This window comes from Pinus tabuliformis, chromosome 1_2 (genome assembly GCF_031772625.1).
Source record: "Pinus tabuliformis cultivar Carrire ecotype Pingquan chromosome 1_2, CPIR1, whole genome shotgun sequence".
Taxonomy (NCBI): domain Eukaryota; kingdom Viridiplantae; phylum Streptophyta; class Pinopsida; order Pinales; family Pinaceae; genus Pinus; species Pinus tabuliformis.
This window is the reverse complement of record NC_142298.1, coordinates 903327219-903346621: the sequence shown is the minus strand read 5'-3', so window position 1 is coordinate 903346621 and position 19403 is coordinate 903327219. Positions and strand designations below refer to the sequence as shown.

Here is a 19403-nt window from a genome sequence, read left to right as displayed (position 1 = left end):
ATAACACAATATTTATCTGGGGAAAGCAACTGCTCAAAACACTGACTATGTATATTGCATTAACCATAATATCAGAGAAGAAAATATAGTGCTTGTTCGTTCTGAACAATTCCCGCACTAGTACAATCTAACTCTCTACCTCACAAGCCATCTCAAGCCAACACTTAGCCAATCATGTTGCCTACCAAGCTCCTATCTCCTTGCGTAATTCCTAAGAGAATTATTCCATATTTAATTAGGAAATCCACTTTCGATAACTTTGCAATCCAAACATATGTGGTCAACTAATTGTAGGCACCATCTCTACAACTCAGAAAATTATACAATTGATAATACAATGTCTCTAAACTCTAATCTTTACTGGGTCTTCCTCTAAAATGACATGCATGACTTAGTTATGAGTGAATCTTCAGTTCACTAGTACAAAATGACTAATTAGTTACAAAAAAACAACTAAAATTTGCATATAAACGACCATTTTTCAGTCGGTGACCAATAGTAGTTAATTTAAGGTATCTTATAACACGACTAACTTTTAGTCATTTTTAGCTTAGTCATTAATTGGTCTCCTCAATTTTACCATCTAGTAATATATTTAGTCATAAATTTGGTCATTAATTTTTCATTGATTTAGTCATTAATTGTCGCAGTTAATGACCAAATATACAACAAAATATATTACTATATGAATCCTCAAAAAAACAAATTAGCTACTAATAGTAAATTTGGTCGTGTTCTAAGATATTGTAAATTAGCTACTAATAGTCATATATATGCAAATTTTAGTCATCATTTGAAACCAATTAATAACCAAAGAAATATGACTAAATTTTAGTCATGTTATAAGATACTGTAAATTACCTACTGATAGTCATATATATGCAAAATTTGTCATCATTTTAATAAAAAAATTATCATTTGCAGTAGTCATTTATCTTTTTTTGATATTTTCATATTCATTATATAAACGACTGATTTAGTAGTTTCTATTCATTTCATTTAATTTCATTCATAATCATTATAAATGACTAATTTAGTCATATATTCATTTTATTTGTGTTCATCATTAATTAATATAAGCTATTAATTTAGCAGTTTTTGATTGATTTTATGTGTTCATTATTAATCAACATAAATTAATTAGTATGATTTTGCGACTAAATTTTTAAAAAATTCCATACAATGTACATGTTTGTCTAATATAATAATGCAAAGTTACATATGTTAATTACAAGACTAAATAATATCAAGTGCAAATAAAAATAATTTCAACCATATAAATTTTATTATATAAAATATCAAGTATTACAATATGAGTTTCCAACTTAATATCGAGTGCACTACAATTTATACACGAAATATTGTTTCATCATTTAAAAACGTTGTCACTGTGTTTCCAAAGCATTGCAAGTGAACTCAACAACTCTAAAGGCTTGACCATCAATCTCTATGAGTGTGTCTTATGCAAGATATTGGCTCTAAGGGTATCACTATACAGATTCTCTTCTCTCTCTCATTTTTCATTTATCGCTCCATTGTTATTGTTCTCCTCTTTCTTCAATTTCTGCTTCTTACCATGAATATTGAGTTCCTCTCGTGAAAATGAAAGAAGATACAATAAATAGTATAAGACATGAAAGACGACAAATACTTGAATATAAAATAAATTAGACTATAGAATATTTATACAACATATACCTCAACATTCGATATTGGCCACTATGCGGCTAGATGACTTATATAAACAAAGAATATAAAACGCCGCCATAGAAAATAACATCCTAGGAACTTAGTATTCAACCTTCAACAAAAACTTAGGCACAATCATACCAACTAAGTTACATGTTAAAAATATTAAGCAATAGATAACTTGTGAAAAAATATGGAAAAAAAAATCAATGTAAAAAATATCCTTATTGCTTGTTCTAAAAGAGTCATGTTCCCTAAATTTGGATATTATTTTTCCCACAGTAAAAGTTCCTTGTTATTATTACCTATGTTTTTAGGATCATGAATTGATCCAACATCATATTGGATTGTGGAGACAAAATGATTCAACTTTCCAAGATGAGTACCTCACTTGGTTGAATGAAGGTGCTAGTTGTGAGTAGTGTCAAAACTTTAGGGAAGCAGAACACTAAGGCCTAAGAATATATATCACCACTTGTCCATTGAAATAAAAAAAATAAAAAAATAATTGAATCCCACAATGGCCTCTCGGAGAACATTTCATTGGATGGATATCACACTCTGAAAGATGATTGTCTAATACAATGAGAAGTGTACATATATTGTCACAATGCCCCTCACAATCAAACCCTATTGTTGTGTCCTACAATATCAATCATATTATACTATTTAATTATAGATTATGACTATTAGATAATTATTAGTTTGAATAATTAGTCCGAAATTGTGTTTTTAGTATTTTTGTATACATGAAAAAATTTGGAAAAAAAGGTACTTTTGTGACTAGTTAATTTTGAGTTAATCTAAATACACAATAGATTATGGTGCCTCGATGTTTCTCTAGCGGTTATCTACTCATTATACCAATTATTCCCATGTCCTCTACTTCTTTTGATGAATTCCTCTTTGATGATGTCTAATGCCAATGCAATGGACATTTATCCTTGATGTTTTTTTGAGCCAAATGGAAGCTCCACAAGTAAAAACCAAAAAGTGGCCTCAAATATTTTATTGGGGACCAAAATGTAGTAATTATATGACAAGCCAAGAAATACTGCACGTTAATCATCTTCCCTTTAATATTGATTAATAATTTATTTGCATGATCATGTAATACTAAAGTGTCAAGTAGGGAAATTTAAATTTAGTCATCCAACAATATCACCTTTGAGAGTTCTTAGTAGTTAATACTTCCTATTACACACATAGTAGATCACCAACTTCAAGGATAGTAATATAAACAAAACAAAAATGAAATGAAAAGAAATGCTAGGAAGTCAAATGTGACTAATATTGAGTCAAGAAAATACCAAGCCCTTCACATTAGGAAGGCAATCTTAGACACTAAAATAGAAAATCCTTCCATTGCATCGTTTTCACCTTTCACTACAACAAAACCAGCGATTAGCGTCCCTTTTTACTTCTTTTTTTGCATCTAGAGCCCATTTTTGGTGCTATTTGCATCCATTTATCAAATATGGTGCAAAACTTGACACAAAATTTGCATCAAGTTTTGCACCAAATCTTACACCAAGTTTAGCACCAGGTATTGCAATAGGTTTTGCACCATGTTTTGCACCAAATTTTATGCCAAGTTTTGTGTCATCCTTTACACCAGGTTTTGTTCCAGGTTTTGCATCAAGTTTGGCACCTAATTTTGTTTGACATACTTTTGCATCCTCATTTGCATCCACTTTTTGCACCTACACTTGCATCAACTTTTGCATCGACTTTTGCATCATTTTTTGCATCCTTTTTTTAAATCATTTTTTGCATCCATTTTTTCATCCATTTGTGCATCCCTTTTGCGCCAAGTTTTACATCGAGTTTTGTGTCTAGTTTTGCATATAATTTTGCATCTACTTTTGTTGCATCCACTTTTCCATCTTGTTTGGCATCCATATTTACATCCTCTTTTGCATCTATTATTGTACCCACTATTGCATCTAATATTTTTGTGCCACAAATAGCGCCTAGTTTGGCACCTCCTTTTGCACCCACTTTTGATTATAATTTTGCATCCATGTTTGCATCCTCATTTGCGTCTAGGTTTTCATCAACTACTACATCTATTTTTGCATCCCTTTTTGTATCCAATTTTGGACCAGGATTTGCATCGGGTTTTGTGTCTCGTTTTGCATCTACTTTTGCATCGACTTCTATTGCATCCACTTTTGCACACAATTTTGCATCCACTGTTGCACCCATTTTAAATTTCACTTTTTGCATCCCTTTTTACATCTTCATTTGCATCATACTTTGATTCTTTTTTTGCATCTATCATTACATCCACTTTTGTTATGCCACAATTTGCACCATGTTTTTCACTCACTGTTGTATCCATGTTTGCTTCCAATTTTGCATCCATGTTCACATCCTCTTTTGCATCAAATATTGCATCTATTTTTGCATCCACTTTTGTGTCAGGTTTATGCATTGGGTTTTGCATCTCGTTTTGTATCTACTTTTGCATCTACTTACATTGTATCCATTTTTTGCATCCAATTTTGTTTTGCCTGTTGCATCAATGTTTGCTTCCACTTTTACATCCATTTTTGCATCTTATTTTGCATATTTTTTGTCTATTGTTACATCCACTTTTGTTGCACCATATCTTGCGCTTACCATTGCAACCACATTTGCTTCCACGTTTGCATCCCCTATTGCATCCACTTTTGTTTCATCCATTTTTGCATCTGCTTTTGTGTCCGTTGTTGCATCCACATTTGTTTCACCACAATTTGTGCCAAGTTTTACACCTACCATTGGACCCATGTTTGCTTCCACTTTTGCCTTCATGTTTGCATCCAAGTTTGCATTGACAACTGCATCTACTTTTGCATCCACTTTTGTGTCAGTTTTTTCATGTTGTTGTGCATCTACTTATGTTGTATCCACTTTTCATCCAATTTTACTTCTATTGTTGCCCCCATTTCTATGTTCGCTTTTGCATCCCTTTTCCAACACTCATCATATTTTCTGCATTGATGATTTTCCTTATGGCATTGACAATTATGAACAATTGATGACAATGTCAATAATATTGACAATGATGAAAATGAAGATGATGGCGATGACATGAATTGTGATTATGATGATAAAGACGATAGTGGTTACAATGACAATGATGATGATGGCAATGATTATGATGATGACGATGCTAATGACGTTGGCGAATCTTCCCAATTTTAGATGTTGTCATTGTCATAATCATAAGCATTATCTTTGGTGTCATCATCATCATTTTCATCTAGGTCATCATCAAAAACTATAATGGCATGAATGATGATGATGATTACAACAATGTCGATAGAAATTACATTAATGATGATGATGGGGATGATAAAAATGACAATGACAATGATAATGGTGGTGATGATGATGATCATCGATCATCTCTCAAAAATAGAGTTGTTATTTCTCTTACGTATATCAATGTGTCCTAAACAACCCTTTTCTAGCACTGATCACATTTTTTGGGTTGATGATATTTCTTACAACATCTACAATTATGAACAATTGCAAACAATGTCCATAATGATGATGATGATGGCATGAATGGTGATTATGATGATAATGTAATGATGGCAATAACAATGACAAGGATGTGATGATGATGACAATGATTATGATAATGAGAATGACCTTACAATCTTATGGATTTGTGAACAATTACTAGTTTCAATACCATCTTCTGGATACGTATTACTATCATACTTTTTAGATTTTCTGTCTCTCTTGAGGTATCTTACTATAATGGTGTTGTCAACACTAGAAAGATATCTTGTTGTAATGGTGGTTCTAATGTTAGCACTAGCAAAGTTTTTGTTAAATTTTGGTTAAAAAAAACCGATTTATGCAATTATTTTGACAATCTATGTAAAAAAGTAAATAACATCCAATTATTTTGACTGTAGTCCCATTGATTATCATGAATTCACCAGTCTGAAGACCATCTTCTACATACATATTATTATTAAACTTTTTGCATTATATCCCTCTTATATCTTGTTGTAATGGCAGTATTAGCACTAGAAAAATATCTTGTTGTAATGGTGATGTTAGTATTAGCACCAAAAAAATCACTAAATTTTGGTAAAAAAAAGTTTATCATTTATTTATTTTTAATTTGGGAAATTTTTGTTTTTATATTTTTTGTTTTTAATTCTATTTTTATGCAGTAATATTTTTTTTGGTTGAATTTTGGTAGTAACTAGTTTTTGGTCTAATCATATGTATTAACCATGTTCTTTATGCTACAAGTCTAATTGTTGGGACAAAATTGCTCTTTCAAATAAGTTGCAAAAAGCATATAAATGGAAGAATAGCGATGACAACTATTTTCATTGTCCAACTGTTCAGTATATCATGTATGAAAATATTCAACATTTTTATAAACAATGGATTAGAGGTGAGTCTGTAATTGTACATAATGTTTGGATGATACATAAAAACAAAGTTTGTTTCATTGATGTGGTTAGGATCTACTTTGGATACGAAAACCTAGGTTTGGAAGTATGCAAATAATGAATTTGGTTTACGTTTGATAACAAATGAAATTTTATTTCTTTTTCCTCGTAAAACCAAGGAAGATATGGCAATAATTCTCGTTAGAAAACTACTTCTTGTTGAAGGTTTATAATTGGTTGCAAAAGTTCAACAACTGGGTATAGAAGTTTTTAGTTGCTATTAGGGAAACAATGTGATTATAGGTTTTAGCAGACATAGATCATTCTTGGTATTTGATTCACTTTGAGAATATAAGTACACCAAAGTGGATTAGGTTATGAGTGGATTGGCAAAGCAACCCTTATTTGTTCCTTTTAGTTTTTGAGATATCTCAAGTTCAACTAGTGCTAGTAAATGGTTTCAAAGATGTTTGCTAGGGTTTTTCAACAAGGTCACTAGGTCCCATTGTAACATAGATACTTCATATTTGTTGAAAAGTAAAACCCCCACATAGCACTGAATAGATCATTAATGACTACCTAGAGAACTTAGACTAAATTAATCGTGGAAGGAAAAATTACAACCAAATTAATCATGAAAGTAAGAACTACAATTGAAAAAAACACACTTGGTAATATACTAGAATTCATCCTCGCCAAATCCAAAGTTGATGAATAATATGTTAAATCTTTAATGAAACTCATGAAAAATAATAAGCATGTTATCGATATAAGAGTGCCTGAACTTGCTTAATGTATATTTGTTAATTGGAGATGATGAATATCTAAAAAAAGTTGATGAATAATATGTTAAATATTTGATGAAACTCATGAAAGATAATAAGCATGTTTATCCATATAGGAGTGCACAAAATTTCTTAATGTGTAGTTTACGAGAAATTTTTCCAGCGTAAATCACAAGATATATCATTTGTTTAGGCGTTTCGAACCAACTAGTGTGGTTCATCGTCAGGACAAGTTGAAGAATCAGATCCAACTTTGCATGTTAAATAGTTTGAGCAGAGGGGATATTTGCACCTTAGCCTTAACAACCCTTGCCCAAGATGAATCTATTTAATGGACTAGCTTGGATATGTTAGGTCTTGGATTTCCAGAGTACCCAATCAATGCTTAACTCCCTAGTCCTAGCCAAAATTCACTCCTATTGAAGAGACAACTTGAACAATCTTGCTAATAAGATTAACAATTTCGTTCCTTTTGATTGATTTACAACAAACCTTAATGCCTCTCTTTTCTTATCCTCCTCTTCCATTCTCCAACAAAAACTTATTAATCTTATATCATAAACACTTTATATAGGTAAGCATTGTAATCATTTTCCTCAACTCACACGGTACCTTTACACCTCAACCCATATAAGTGGACCTAAGTCCATGGTACAACCCATCACACTCTAAGATGGTTCTAATTGTCTCCTCAAAACTAGGACATAACACACCTTAAATGCCAAATGGTTAAGTCATCCCAAATTTGTGGGATTTTTTCCTTCATGGAACACATTCTAGCTAGTGTTGATCAAACACAATGCACTAACACCACTAACACACACTAAAAGTCCTAGATACCCTTACGCTGTGGCACGCACCCAAGCACTTCGACTGCACCTCCATAAAATGCACCTTCAACTTTGGATGTCCCAAATAGTAATATCCTAACCCAATATGGCCTACTTGTTAGATTTGTGTAGTTCCCTCCTTATCAGATCCTTGCACCTCCTTGCACTCCATGGTAAATCTACTCTAATGGTCACCTTCCAAGTTCCAACACTTCCTTTCACATCATGACATAACCACCGATATACATTACAATAACCTTCAACTTCTTTAGTGGGTTGCACATCTATTTCACATTTCTTCTCCATCTTACAAAGTGGTAGTGCCAAGGAGAGAGTATCAAGTTGAATCAAGGATTGCTCACTTAGTACCACTACTAAGTTGCCTTCGTGCAACTTGTCAAATCCCTTAATTTTGTTTCACAACTTCTCATAGGGCTTAACTTTCTTGTATACACTTCTAAGTGAGACTACAATCCCCCAACCTCTCCTCTGCAACCCTTGTTAGAGTCTTCTTAGACGTGCAATCATGCCTCAAGCTGAATATAACACTAGCATCCCAAATGTGCATGCTCATTCCATCTTTTAATGCTTCGCTGAAACCACATTATGACACTGCTTAAAATGAAATGTTTACATCTTAAGACAATGTACCTACTTTGCTTATGACAATCTAAACTATGTAAGTGGCTAAGAGAGGACTATATTTTCCCAGGATGAAAATATAGGGTCTTACAACCCCATTCACACAATAATTTTAATATATTTCACCCGAAAAAAGATACATACCCTACTCCTTTCAAATTTATCATATAATTTTAAGAAATTAACACTTGTTATTAACTATTAAATAGACTTACTATATATTCTCCTTTGTTTGCACCCACCTTATATGTAAAAACATATAAATATTTTCAATACAACCAAATTAAAATCATATTTTTCCATTTAAAAATTATTAAATTGAAATTAAAAAAAATTACACCTAATAAACTTAAACAACAACCATAAAATTATATTATTATTATTATAAATATTTTCTAACCTAACCAATAACCAAAAACATTATATAGTTACTTCTTTAGTGATGTGAAAATAAAAAAAATGTATTTATTGTTTTAATAACACCTAATAAACTTAAACAACAACCATAAAATTATATTATTATAAATATTTTCCAACCTAACCCAGAACCAAAAACATTATATAGCTACTTAACTAGTGATGTGAAAATAAAAAAATGTATTTACTGTTTTTCACTATGAAATTAGCATTTTTGAAAAAAGGTAAAGCTTTACTTTTCTTTACAAAACCCCTCCCAACCCAAACTTCGTTTACGTTCTAGAACAAGAAGGAGGATCTGTTCGCTTTTCGGAGGGCGGGAGCGAAAACGAGATTGCAGAGATTTGCGAATTAGGGTTTCACCAGTAGCCTGACAAAAAATCGGTAGACTACTCCCATCCACTGACCTACTTTCGCCCTTTTCCTTTATTTTCCTTGCATTATTATTAGATTTTTTAAGTAGCATCATGCTTCACAGCTCACACTGGGTCATCCCTGCGGAGAAGCCAAATTTATCCATTCGCAGGTTGCGAACCCTCGACACTTAGTCCGCTCTTCTCTCGGTTCTCGCCATCTCCAGCCTGTGACAACCAAATCTCTGGTCACTCCGATAGGTCGACCTGAAAACTATTCCGGCGCGTATATATGTGGGGGTTAGATCTCTACGAGAGTCGATTCCGTGAAGCCTCGAGACCATGTGTGTTCAGCAGGATTCGATCTGATGACGCTGTGAGAGTATTATTTTTTGTTACAAATGGATCCGTGCCCGTTCGTGAAGGTCTTGGTGGGAGGTTTGGCGCTGAGAATCCCCGTGGCCTCCAAACCCACCAGAGCAGGCATTCATTCTTCAAGATTTCCTTGCTTTTGCGAGATCAAATTTGATAAATTCCCAGTCCAGATAGCGGCGGTTCCTCTCATTTCTGTCGACGCTCCTGCCCCTGATGTCCAAAACTTGGTGGCGAGTTTTCATCTGGAGCATTCGGAGCTAGTGAAGCTTTCCAAGAATTATTCTTGCCTCGGGGTTTCGAATCCGCAGCTGGACATTACGGTTTACACAGGCCGGCAGGGTTCGAACTGCGGTATGAACTTGGGAAAGGTGCTGGGTAAATTCTCGGTTCCTTTGGACTTGGAGGGAGCCCACGAGAGGCTGGTCGTGTTCCACAACGGGTGGGTGTCTATTGGGAAAAGCTCAGCCGGAGATTCGAAAGCGGGACCTCAGCTTCACTTGAACGTCCGGGCAGAGCCTGACCCAAGGTTTGTTTTCCAGTTTGATGGCGAGCCCGAGTTTATTCCGCAGGTCTTGCAGATTCAGGGCAATATTCGACAACCAATTTTCAGCTACAAGTTTAGCCGCGACAGGAATTCTAGATCACGGTTGGTGCTCTGATTCTTAGCTACGCATTATTTACTCTCAACTACATTGTGCAGAATTTCTAGAGCTTGGTATACAGGATTTTCTTTTGAATTGAATGAAAAAGGACGCTACCGTGAAATTTAAATCCCTTATTTGTTTTCACAATATGCTTTCTATTATCAACCATTAATGTGTGGCAACCGTGCCTTTACCAGTTTGGCAATATTACAATTGACTTTCTATTGTTATCATTATGTCTATTGTTATCATTGTGTCATTGTGTGGCAAGTGTGCATTTTCCCAATTCTGGCAATATTTCAATTGAATATAGATGGCTTAGAAATTCTTCACCTAGGTGGGTATCTTATTCTGCCAAAGTCACCCAAACATGCAACTGGTCTTAACCACTTGAAGCAGCCTGCTTACTTGAGCAAGACAGCCCATGAGGGATGACATTGAGTCGGATGACAGGGATATGAAGCATTCCCACTTCAACATCTCTAACCAAGCCCTTATATTAGACACACAAATGTCCCCATTTCCAGTGAATTTTCTGATCTATAAATTCGGTGGTCCTCTCCCAGTCAACCCATAACTTTAAAATTTGAATAAACTACTGGATCAGGTTGAATGTTGGTTGTCTTCTGGCATAGATTGCGGGTAATGGGGTGTTTAGAGTGCCCATTATCAAACTTCATGCAAAATTGGTATATATGCTATCATATTTAATGTCAGACTGTCCTGCAGTTTAGATTATATTTTAAGAGCTAAGCACCATAACAAACCCGGTGGTGTCTTTTTTCTGTTTGTTATTTTGCTATATTTTTTTTTAATGTAAAATTTGTGTATGCTATTGTAGGTTGTTTGTTTGAACTTAGAAATTTGAATTTCTTTAGCAGATTTTAAAGAAATGGGGTGTTTAGAGTGCCCATTATCAAACCCCATGCGAAATTTCTATATATGCTATCATATTTAATGTCAACCTGTCCTGCAGTTAAGATTAAATTCTAAAAGCTAACCACCATAGCAAACCCCGGTGATGTCTTATATATTATTTATGTAAAATTTGTGAAGGCTATTGTAGGTGGTTTGTTTGAAATTTGAACTGCTTCACATAAAAATTTGTGGAGGCTATTGTGCGTGGTTTGTTTGAAATTTGAGTTTGTTTGAAATTTGAAGTTTGAACTGCTTTAGCAGATTTTAAGGATTTGTATCATTAGAGTGTGTTTCTGTTGTCGAAATAGTTTGTCATGTTTTGGATCGTATGAAGGGATTGTTGTTTGTTTTTTGTTTTTCCTTTGTATGTAGCTAGAGATTGGTATACAAGATTTCCTTTTGAATTGAATGAAAAAGAACGCTAGTGTGAAATTTAAATCCCTTATTTGTTATCACAATATGCTTTCTATTATTGTTGCCATCAATATGTGGCAAGAGCACCTTTCCTCAGAACACACTAAAACCAGAAAAAGCAATTTATTCTTTGAAAATTTTGCAATGTAGTTTATTTTTAAGTGTTTTCATACTGTTATTTTTATTTTTTTGAGGTTTTTGCTCTATTTTTTTGGGGCTTATATGTTGATGGGTATCAAAGACATTATAAGGTAAGTGAACTGTTCTGTATCTGCATTGCAGTGAAAACATACTGAATTTTGTACTGTTGCTGAATTTCCATATAATAAAGAGCAATATGACCAAATCTTGCTACTATGCTATAAACTAGATTTCCAGCATTGAAATCCCCTTGTGTATTCAGCTATGGGTCCTGTGGGTCATCTCGACTCCCTCCATGATAGTCCTTAGAACATATTCAGGTTTGTATTTGTTCAATAGAAATGTAGGGAAACAAATATTCCTTTCAAAGGTGTAAGACTCTGTCACCAAGCAATATCTAATGTGCCTAAACATGGTTCTATCAACCCTATGGTTGTCTTGTGGTATTTTTTCTTGCTTCTCTGTTCTACACTACTTGGACACTCCATAACATTTTTCTACATTTTAATCATGTTATCCAGTGAGAAGATATACTTGAATTCTAAAAGGATATGTTATAATGCTGATACTACTTGTCACTGCACAGAAAGGCCCTGAGTCACTGAACAGCCACCATTCTTCTGTGGAAAACTGGCTTCTGTATGAAGGGGTGTTACCTGCAACAATGCCTATGGACAATCCTGCAGAAAAATGGGCTCTGCTTGAAAGGTGTGTGATCCCTTCAACATGTCGATAGCTGATGGTTATAATTTTGAAACATAACCCAGAGGAGAAAGAAAGGAAACTTCTTCCTAATCGCGCACAGGGCAGCCCTTTCATATTGATTAAGCCAGATGCAACTACAGTTCCATGGGAACAAGACCAAAAGCCATCATCAAAACACAGTGTTCCATGACACTAGGAAATAGACCTTGAGTCAATCTGGTAAATGCATTATCTGTAACAGTAAGAATAGATGAACCGTATTCCTCAGTAACTGCTATTCCTCACATCTAGAATTTTGCACCCCTTGGTATCCTTAGTGAGTCTTTTCCTTCTTTCCAGAATGGAATTTTGAGTGTAGGTGCTTTTGTGATTGTTTCATTGCCTTCTTGTATATTATTGGTCTCTCACGTGCATTCATGGACAGGCATAGCCCACTAGATATCTGAGAGTCTGAAACAGGCTTGACAATTCTCAAAGTTTTGTAAACTTTTCTTGTCATTTTAGTATCTAGAGTCTTGTCTGCTATGGTTTGGAACTTCTTGAAAAAAATGTTGGCATTGGGGGTACACATGCTAGTTTTACATTTTTACCCAATATGGTGGTGTGTAGGGTATCACAAGATAATGTTTTGTTGGAAACACATCAGGATGGTTTTCCTGCAATTGATGTGAATGACTACTTCTGTTAAGCATATTTTGCTCTATGCCATGTTGTAGGAGGATGCATACCTGGGATTGAGGAACACATCCTATGGTCTGAGGGATTTGTCCAAATTTTGGGGACATGTCTTCTGGCAACATATCATAGTTAAAATTAGGCTTAACAGCAATAGCCATTTGTATCAACAGCAGGAAAACCATCCTGTTCTATTGTCAACAAATTTTACCTCAAGATACACTTGGATTTGCCGAGTATTCATTGCAAGCAGGTTAAAGTTAAAACTAGCATTAGTACCCATTGCTAACATTTTTTTTCAAGAAGCTCCATACTTTATTTGCAACTCCTATATCCAGGATTCAGGATTTGTCGCGGGGGGGGAGGTACAGAAATGTCCTGAACAGCTCGAGATGCTCCTTGGCTTGCTGCCTGATGTCTGCATGATGCAAAATTTAAAGTTGGGGGACATCCCATGTTATGGTCATATGCATCTAATTTGTAAATTTCATTTTCCTTCACACCATGCATCTAATTTGTATTCTGTATGAGAATTAACAAAGGAATGATGCTCTTTTTCCTCTTTTCCGCTTTCCACAATATTTGCTATTTTTTTTGGTGAGTTTTCCATGTTCTAGATCCCACTTTGTTCCCACACACTCAAATTTTAGTTGCCTTGCTCTGCCACAATAATAATGCTTCAAATTCTTAGTTCTGGATTTGCTTATTCTTATTTTTAGATTTGCTTTAAACCGAATCTTTACCTGTAAATTGAGATGTAAACTTAGAGTTGTGTTTATAGATTCAGAAATAAAGTTGAGTTTTTGAAAAGTTCTCAAATGAGAGGCAAACATTTTAGGCTAAGCACAACCATACCCTTTATTTTCCTCCCTTCCTATGGATTATAATTGATAATCTAATATTTTTTAACTTCATTTGATTCTCTGAAGTTGATTCCCTTCCTCCATTTTCATTAAAGTCATCATGTTATAAGGCAAAAGGGCATACCTTTATATGAAATTTTGCCAGCAAAGAGTCCAAAATTAAATTTTGGACAATTAAATTTTCATGCAACTAAGCAACATTGCTTTTTAACAATACTCTTGGTTCAACATTTTTTGACAATGGTCTTGGTTCAGTACTTTCTTACGAGCAGAGCCCTCTCCATTCCTTCAAGCAAGAGTGGTCTCCTTGGAAAAACAATAAATCTGACCATTTCAATTTTTTCATAATGTAATACCTTGTACCGGATATCTTTGGTTTATGCCTTCTAAAATCTTGGATACCTCATCAATTTTTCCCTTAGAGAAACACTGTTTTACAGAGTCAAAAAGTTAGTTTCACAACCTCTTCTAATTCTTTTGCCTTCTAATTGTAATGATTTTTCCACTTCACTGGTCTGAAATAGAGCAGACATTACTTCTGTGTATACTTTAACATGTACAGAGGATTTACAATCTATCACTTCTTCAAGAACTTTTTATGCCTCAATTTTTTTTCCTACCTTCCCAAGATGATGCATGCCATAGATAAAACTTGCGTGACTTGGAACAACACGTTCCCTAAGCATTTTGTTCAGTATTTGGGCAGCAGCTTGAACTTTCTTTGATTTGCAGCAAGCTTTGATGAGTGAATAGTACAGAGCATATGTGGGTGAGAGACCCTTTCTAATCATTATCGCCAGTTGATTCACTGCCTCATCCACCATACCCAACTTGCATAGGCCTCCAATGAATGTCCTATAGCAAACTATATCAGGATTTAAATTTTTTCATCTCCATTAGATAGTTCCTTGCATGGTCCACTCTACCAGCGTTGCACAAAGCATTGATCAATGCATTCAAATGGATTGTCCACTCCGAGAAAGGATTGTCCCTGATTTTAATGTATAGTGTGACAAACCGTATGTGACAGGCAGGTGGAAAACTTTTCTCGCAATTGACTAAGCGACGTCCTGCGAGCCAGACTTGAGACGGAAACCCTCGTCAGAAGTATATGCTTGGCTCTTTTCCAAACAAATCAAGAGTCAATGAGGTTTTGTGTAATCACTTTTGGTATTGTATTGGGTTATTGTTAGAAGCGATAATTGGATTCGGATTCTCATCGAGTGAGTTGTTCTGCTTTCTCAATTTGAGAGGGTTTGTTTGGAGGGAAAAACGAAAGAGGACATACAAGAATAGTGAGGGGAAAGATGCAGAGGAAGAGGATTGAGAACATCGCCAGCAGGCAGGCTACATTTTCCAAACGTAGGTGGATTGCTGAAGAAAGCTTATGAGCTCTCGGTGCTCTGCACTGCAGAAGTTGAACTTGTGATTTTCTCCCCAACAGGAAAGCTCTATGAACTGTTTTTTAGTGCAAATCCTACTATTTTGATTCTAATAATCATGGCTATGCAAACCTCATGAGATTCTTACTAATAACCCCGGTGGTGCAAGCCCTAGTAAGCTCGATGTTGAAAAACTTAGTGTAAAACCTCCAACAACAACATAATCAATACATGATGTCAAAAAAAATGGAGAAGCATCCAAGGTTCTTAAGCAATGATGTAATGAATGAGGTGGAGAAGCATCCAATGTTATTGAGCGATGGTTAGCTATACGAGGAAACATGCAATGTCATCTTCCTTTCATTTTCATGGATATAACTTAATATAACTTTCTTATGTAGAAAACATGGCTTATCTTAGGCTTAACCATGCATATAAAATACCACCTATCATCTTCATTGAAAAAAGAATGGTGTCTTTGTTCATAAATATCAGTGATTAATCGTAGGAATGGCTATTATTCTCTATCAAACAAAATCAAGGACTAAGTAATGAAGATCTTGGTCGACAAAAAAACTTATGATTATTAACTTCACATTAAAATTCACTTCATCTCTGCCACCTTCAAGGAAATCTTTGTTATCCATCACCATATTGATGTTGTGACTTGGTCCTTGAAAAACATTCAGCATGTTTGATTCATGGAAACCTTCAAGTTAGACAGTATATGTCATGCTAACTTGCAAGAGATTGGTGTGAGGTACATTGAGGCTTGGAGGGCCTGCCTTGCAGTTTGCCCTCATGAAAGCATAGAAGTAGATTATAACCAGTTTCTTAGGAAACCATGAATCCTTTCTAGCCTTGACATCTCCGTGACCAACAAGATATACAACTCCTGATAATTCAGAACACTTCCATAGTTCCAAATGTACATCACAAGAAGGAAGTAGGTGGCAAAAACCATTTATCCAACCATTTTCCCCCACTTTCATCAAAACTGCAGAAAAATAAATTAGCTCAGTTGACCCAAATAGAACAGGAAATCCAATCGCAAGGAATATATTTTTTGCCCATATAAGAACCATGGCAAGAGTCACTAGGCTTGTAGTCACCATAATCATCTCTACCTTTGCAATGCCATATGCATTTGATATCTCGACCGTGCTCTTAAAACAATCACATACCAAGACACACATTATCATTAGAACCCAGTTGATGACAAGAATGTAGATCTAACCCATGAACCGTCGGGATGTGTGAATTATTTTCAATCTGGGAAAGCATCCTAGGGCCATGGACATTTTAATAGATGAAATTGTTGCTGAGATCATTGCCTGGCTTGAAATCATGGCAACAACACTAGCTATCACGAAGACTGGCCAGATAAAACCATCTGGAATTGAAGCAGAGAATACGTTCTCCACCACAGAGGGATGCTTCATAAGATATGCAACTTGATCCATGTAAGCCAATAGTAGGCATGGGAATACTACACATGTGAAGGCTATCTGGATGGATCTTACTGAGAAGTGACCCAAATCAGCAAACATAGCTTCAGCTCCTATTATGCATAACACGCAACCTCCTAGAGACATCCATGCTTTGATAGTGTTCCTCTTGAACAAGTAATAGATATAAACAGGATTGAATGCCCTTAAAATTGTCATGTCATGTTAAATAATATTGTAAAGTAGAATAGAACCAATAGAGAAAAACCATATCATGAGTGCCAGAGAAAATGTCATGCCTACTTTGCTTGTACCAAACTGTTTTATGCTGAACAAGATCACCAGGAATATGATTGAGACAATGACCACTGTTTTCAACTTTAGTATTTTGTCAAATATTAAGAAATGCGAAACATAATATATATGTTAAAGAAGAAACATATTATATATCTTCAAGGAGAAACATATAATGGTAATGCAAAGTTTTAAAAGGTATGTGATCCTTAGGCTTATTGGAGAGTATATAAAAAATTTCACACCTTTTTATGAGATATGGGAGGAAAACATGTTAAAGATTTTTAATAAATATAAATTTCCAAAATGATGCTAGTTACGTGTGATTCTTTTTTCATTGTTTGTGATTATGAAAAATGAAACTCAATGCTTTTTCATTAGTGCAGACATATTTCATTATATAATTGCATATAGAAAAATCATTCCGGAGCCGATAACAATAAAAGTGAAGAATTTATGGTCCAACGTTATATTTAAGGGAGATGTTTGAGGATGACTTTTGAATTTTGTTTTTCATTTTAAGACATTTGGAGCAAATATTAGGAAGGACTTTGAGAAAGGATTGTCCTTGATTTTCGAAAATGGAGTTGTTCCTTTCCAGCCATATGCCCCAAGTGACCATCAAAGGGAGAGCTCATATGTTTTTTGGATGTTTTCTTTATAGCCATTTTTTACACATATCCATAGAGTCCCCATGCCATTGATGTGAATTACTTGTTCGGTTTTTTTAACCAAAATTTTTAACCAAACAAGAAAAATTAAAAAAATGCCTCAAGATCAAAGACTGAAACAAAGACCTATTGACATACCTTTTAAAGTATGGAAAGAACTTGTAAAATCATATGAGAAGTTGGATGCATAAAGAAAAGCCGGCAATGAGAGCATTCAGGTATTGAATTTTTCATTAAACATTATTTAGAATGTATTAATACTTATAAGTATCTTAGACATGTATTTGTGTGAAAATAAATTGAATTGGTTTATGTTTAAGGACAAGGCATCCAAGGCGAGGTTAACCAAGACAAAAGTCACTCATCGTAGTGGCCATAAAGGTTTAAAAGCACTGATAACAACCTTTGTAAGTATATTAAACATGTGATATTTTTTTAATAAATTTTGTACTAGAAGAAAGTCATTGTTATCTAATTTCTCCCTATTTACTGGTTGATAGGAACTAAAATATGGAAGACCTCCAAATCATTTGGAAAAGGAGGTGCTGCAGCAAAAGAGATGGGTTGAATTTGTTGTTTGGATGGAATCTATGGTATGTAATCTTAGTTGGATTTCCAATATACTTTTAAACCATATTTTCATTTTATTTTTTAGTACTATTAGATATTATATCTTACCTCATTTTATGGTTAACATTGTATAACAAAAACATGCGTTGTGTTATGTAATTAATACTAACATGTAATATTGATTTTTTTTGTCAGAATGCTATAGGTAATGATTGCCAAGACGATGATCCAAATTATGTTCAACATATATCAGGAGATGATGAGGATGAGGATGAGGATGATGGTGGTGAAGGAGGAGATGATGATGATAGTTGCGGTGTTGGTGATGATGTGGATCAGAGTAATGAGGATGGTCAAGATGATCATGAGGATGATCTTGGTGGTGGTAGCTAGGCATGCACATGCATTGTTTTTTATGAAGAAATTATTGTGTAGAATGACATTGTTATGTTTAGATGGGTGTTGTGAATTTACCCTATATCAATGAGACATTTTGATTTTGTAATCATACGATGAGTTTGATTTATGTATGTTGTTAATTTATCATAGAATAACGATATTCATGAAATATTTTGATTTGTTAATCATATTTGAATTTTACTTGTTTTGATTAAAAATAATACTGATTTTATTAGTATTATGTTGCTATTTTATACATGTTTTGAAAATTGTTAATGACACATTGTTATTTTTTTGGATGGATGTTGTCAATTTCTCTTAAATTTCTTTACAAATGATTTTGAATTGTGATATCTGCTTTAATGATATTTAGAAACTATCATATATTTCACTATGAATCTATAAAGGGGGTCATATATGTAAAGAAAAATATACTTTATATAAGAAGTCAAATGCGGATGTAACCATGGATGCAAAATTGAAAGTAAAATTGGATGTTAAACTAGGAATTAATACAAAATGCAAACAATTGACATACAAAGTGTTTTAAATTAGAAGTGAAAAATTGTGCAATAGTTGACACAAAGAAGGGAACAAAACATGGCATACAAAATGATATCAAATTGGGCAAAAACAAGGACACATAAATGGGCACCAAATTAGATGCAAAAAAAGACAACAACTAGATGTAAAATAAGATGCAAAGTTGAGCGTTAAAAAGAAGCAAAAAACGTTATAAATTAATATGCCAAATGATGATGCAAATAATGGTGTAAATT

The 19403-nt window shown here is 34.2% G+C and overlaps 2 protein-coding genes across 2 annotated transcripts; both read left to right on the top strand.

The window, feature by feature from the left end:
- The first annotated feature begins 9526 nt into the window (after positions 1–9526).
- On the top strand, positions 9527–10159 carry LOC149208876 (uncharacterized). Its single transcript, XM_089398452.1, has one exon. The coding sequence runs from the start codon at positions 9527–9529 to the stop codon at positions 10157–10159; it is 633 nt and encodes a 210-aa protein (XP_089254578.1).
- Positions 10160–17417: 7258 nt separating this feature from the next.
- LOC149208875 (uncharacterized) lies at positions 17418–18834 on the top strand. The gene is made up of 3 exons (XM_089394166.1): positions 17418–18062; positions 18156–18248; positions 18421–18834. The coding sequence occupies exons 1-3, from the start codon at positions 17934–17936 to the stop codon at positions 18616–18618; spliced, it is 420 nt and encodes a 139-aa protein (XP_089250292.1). The 5' UTR covers positions 17418–17933; the 3' UTR covers positions 18619–18834.
- The last annotated feature ends 569 nt before the right edge of the window (positions 18835–19403 follow it).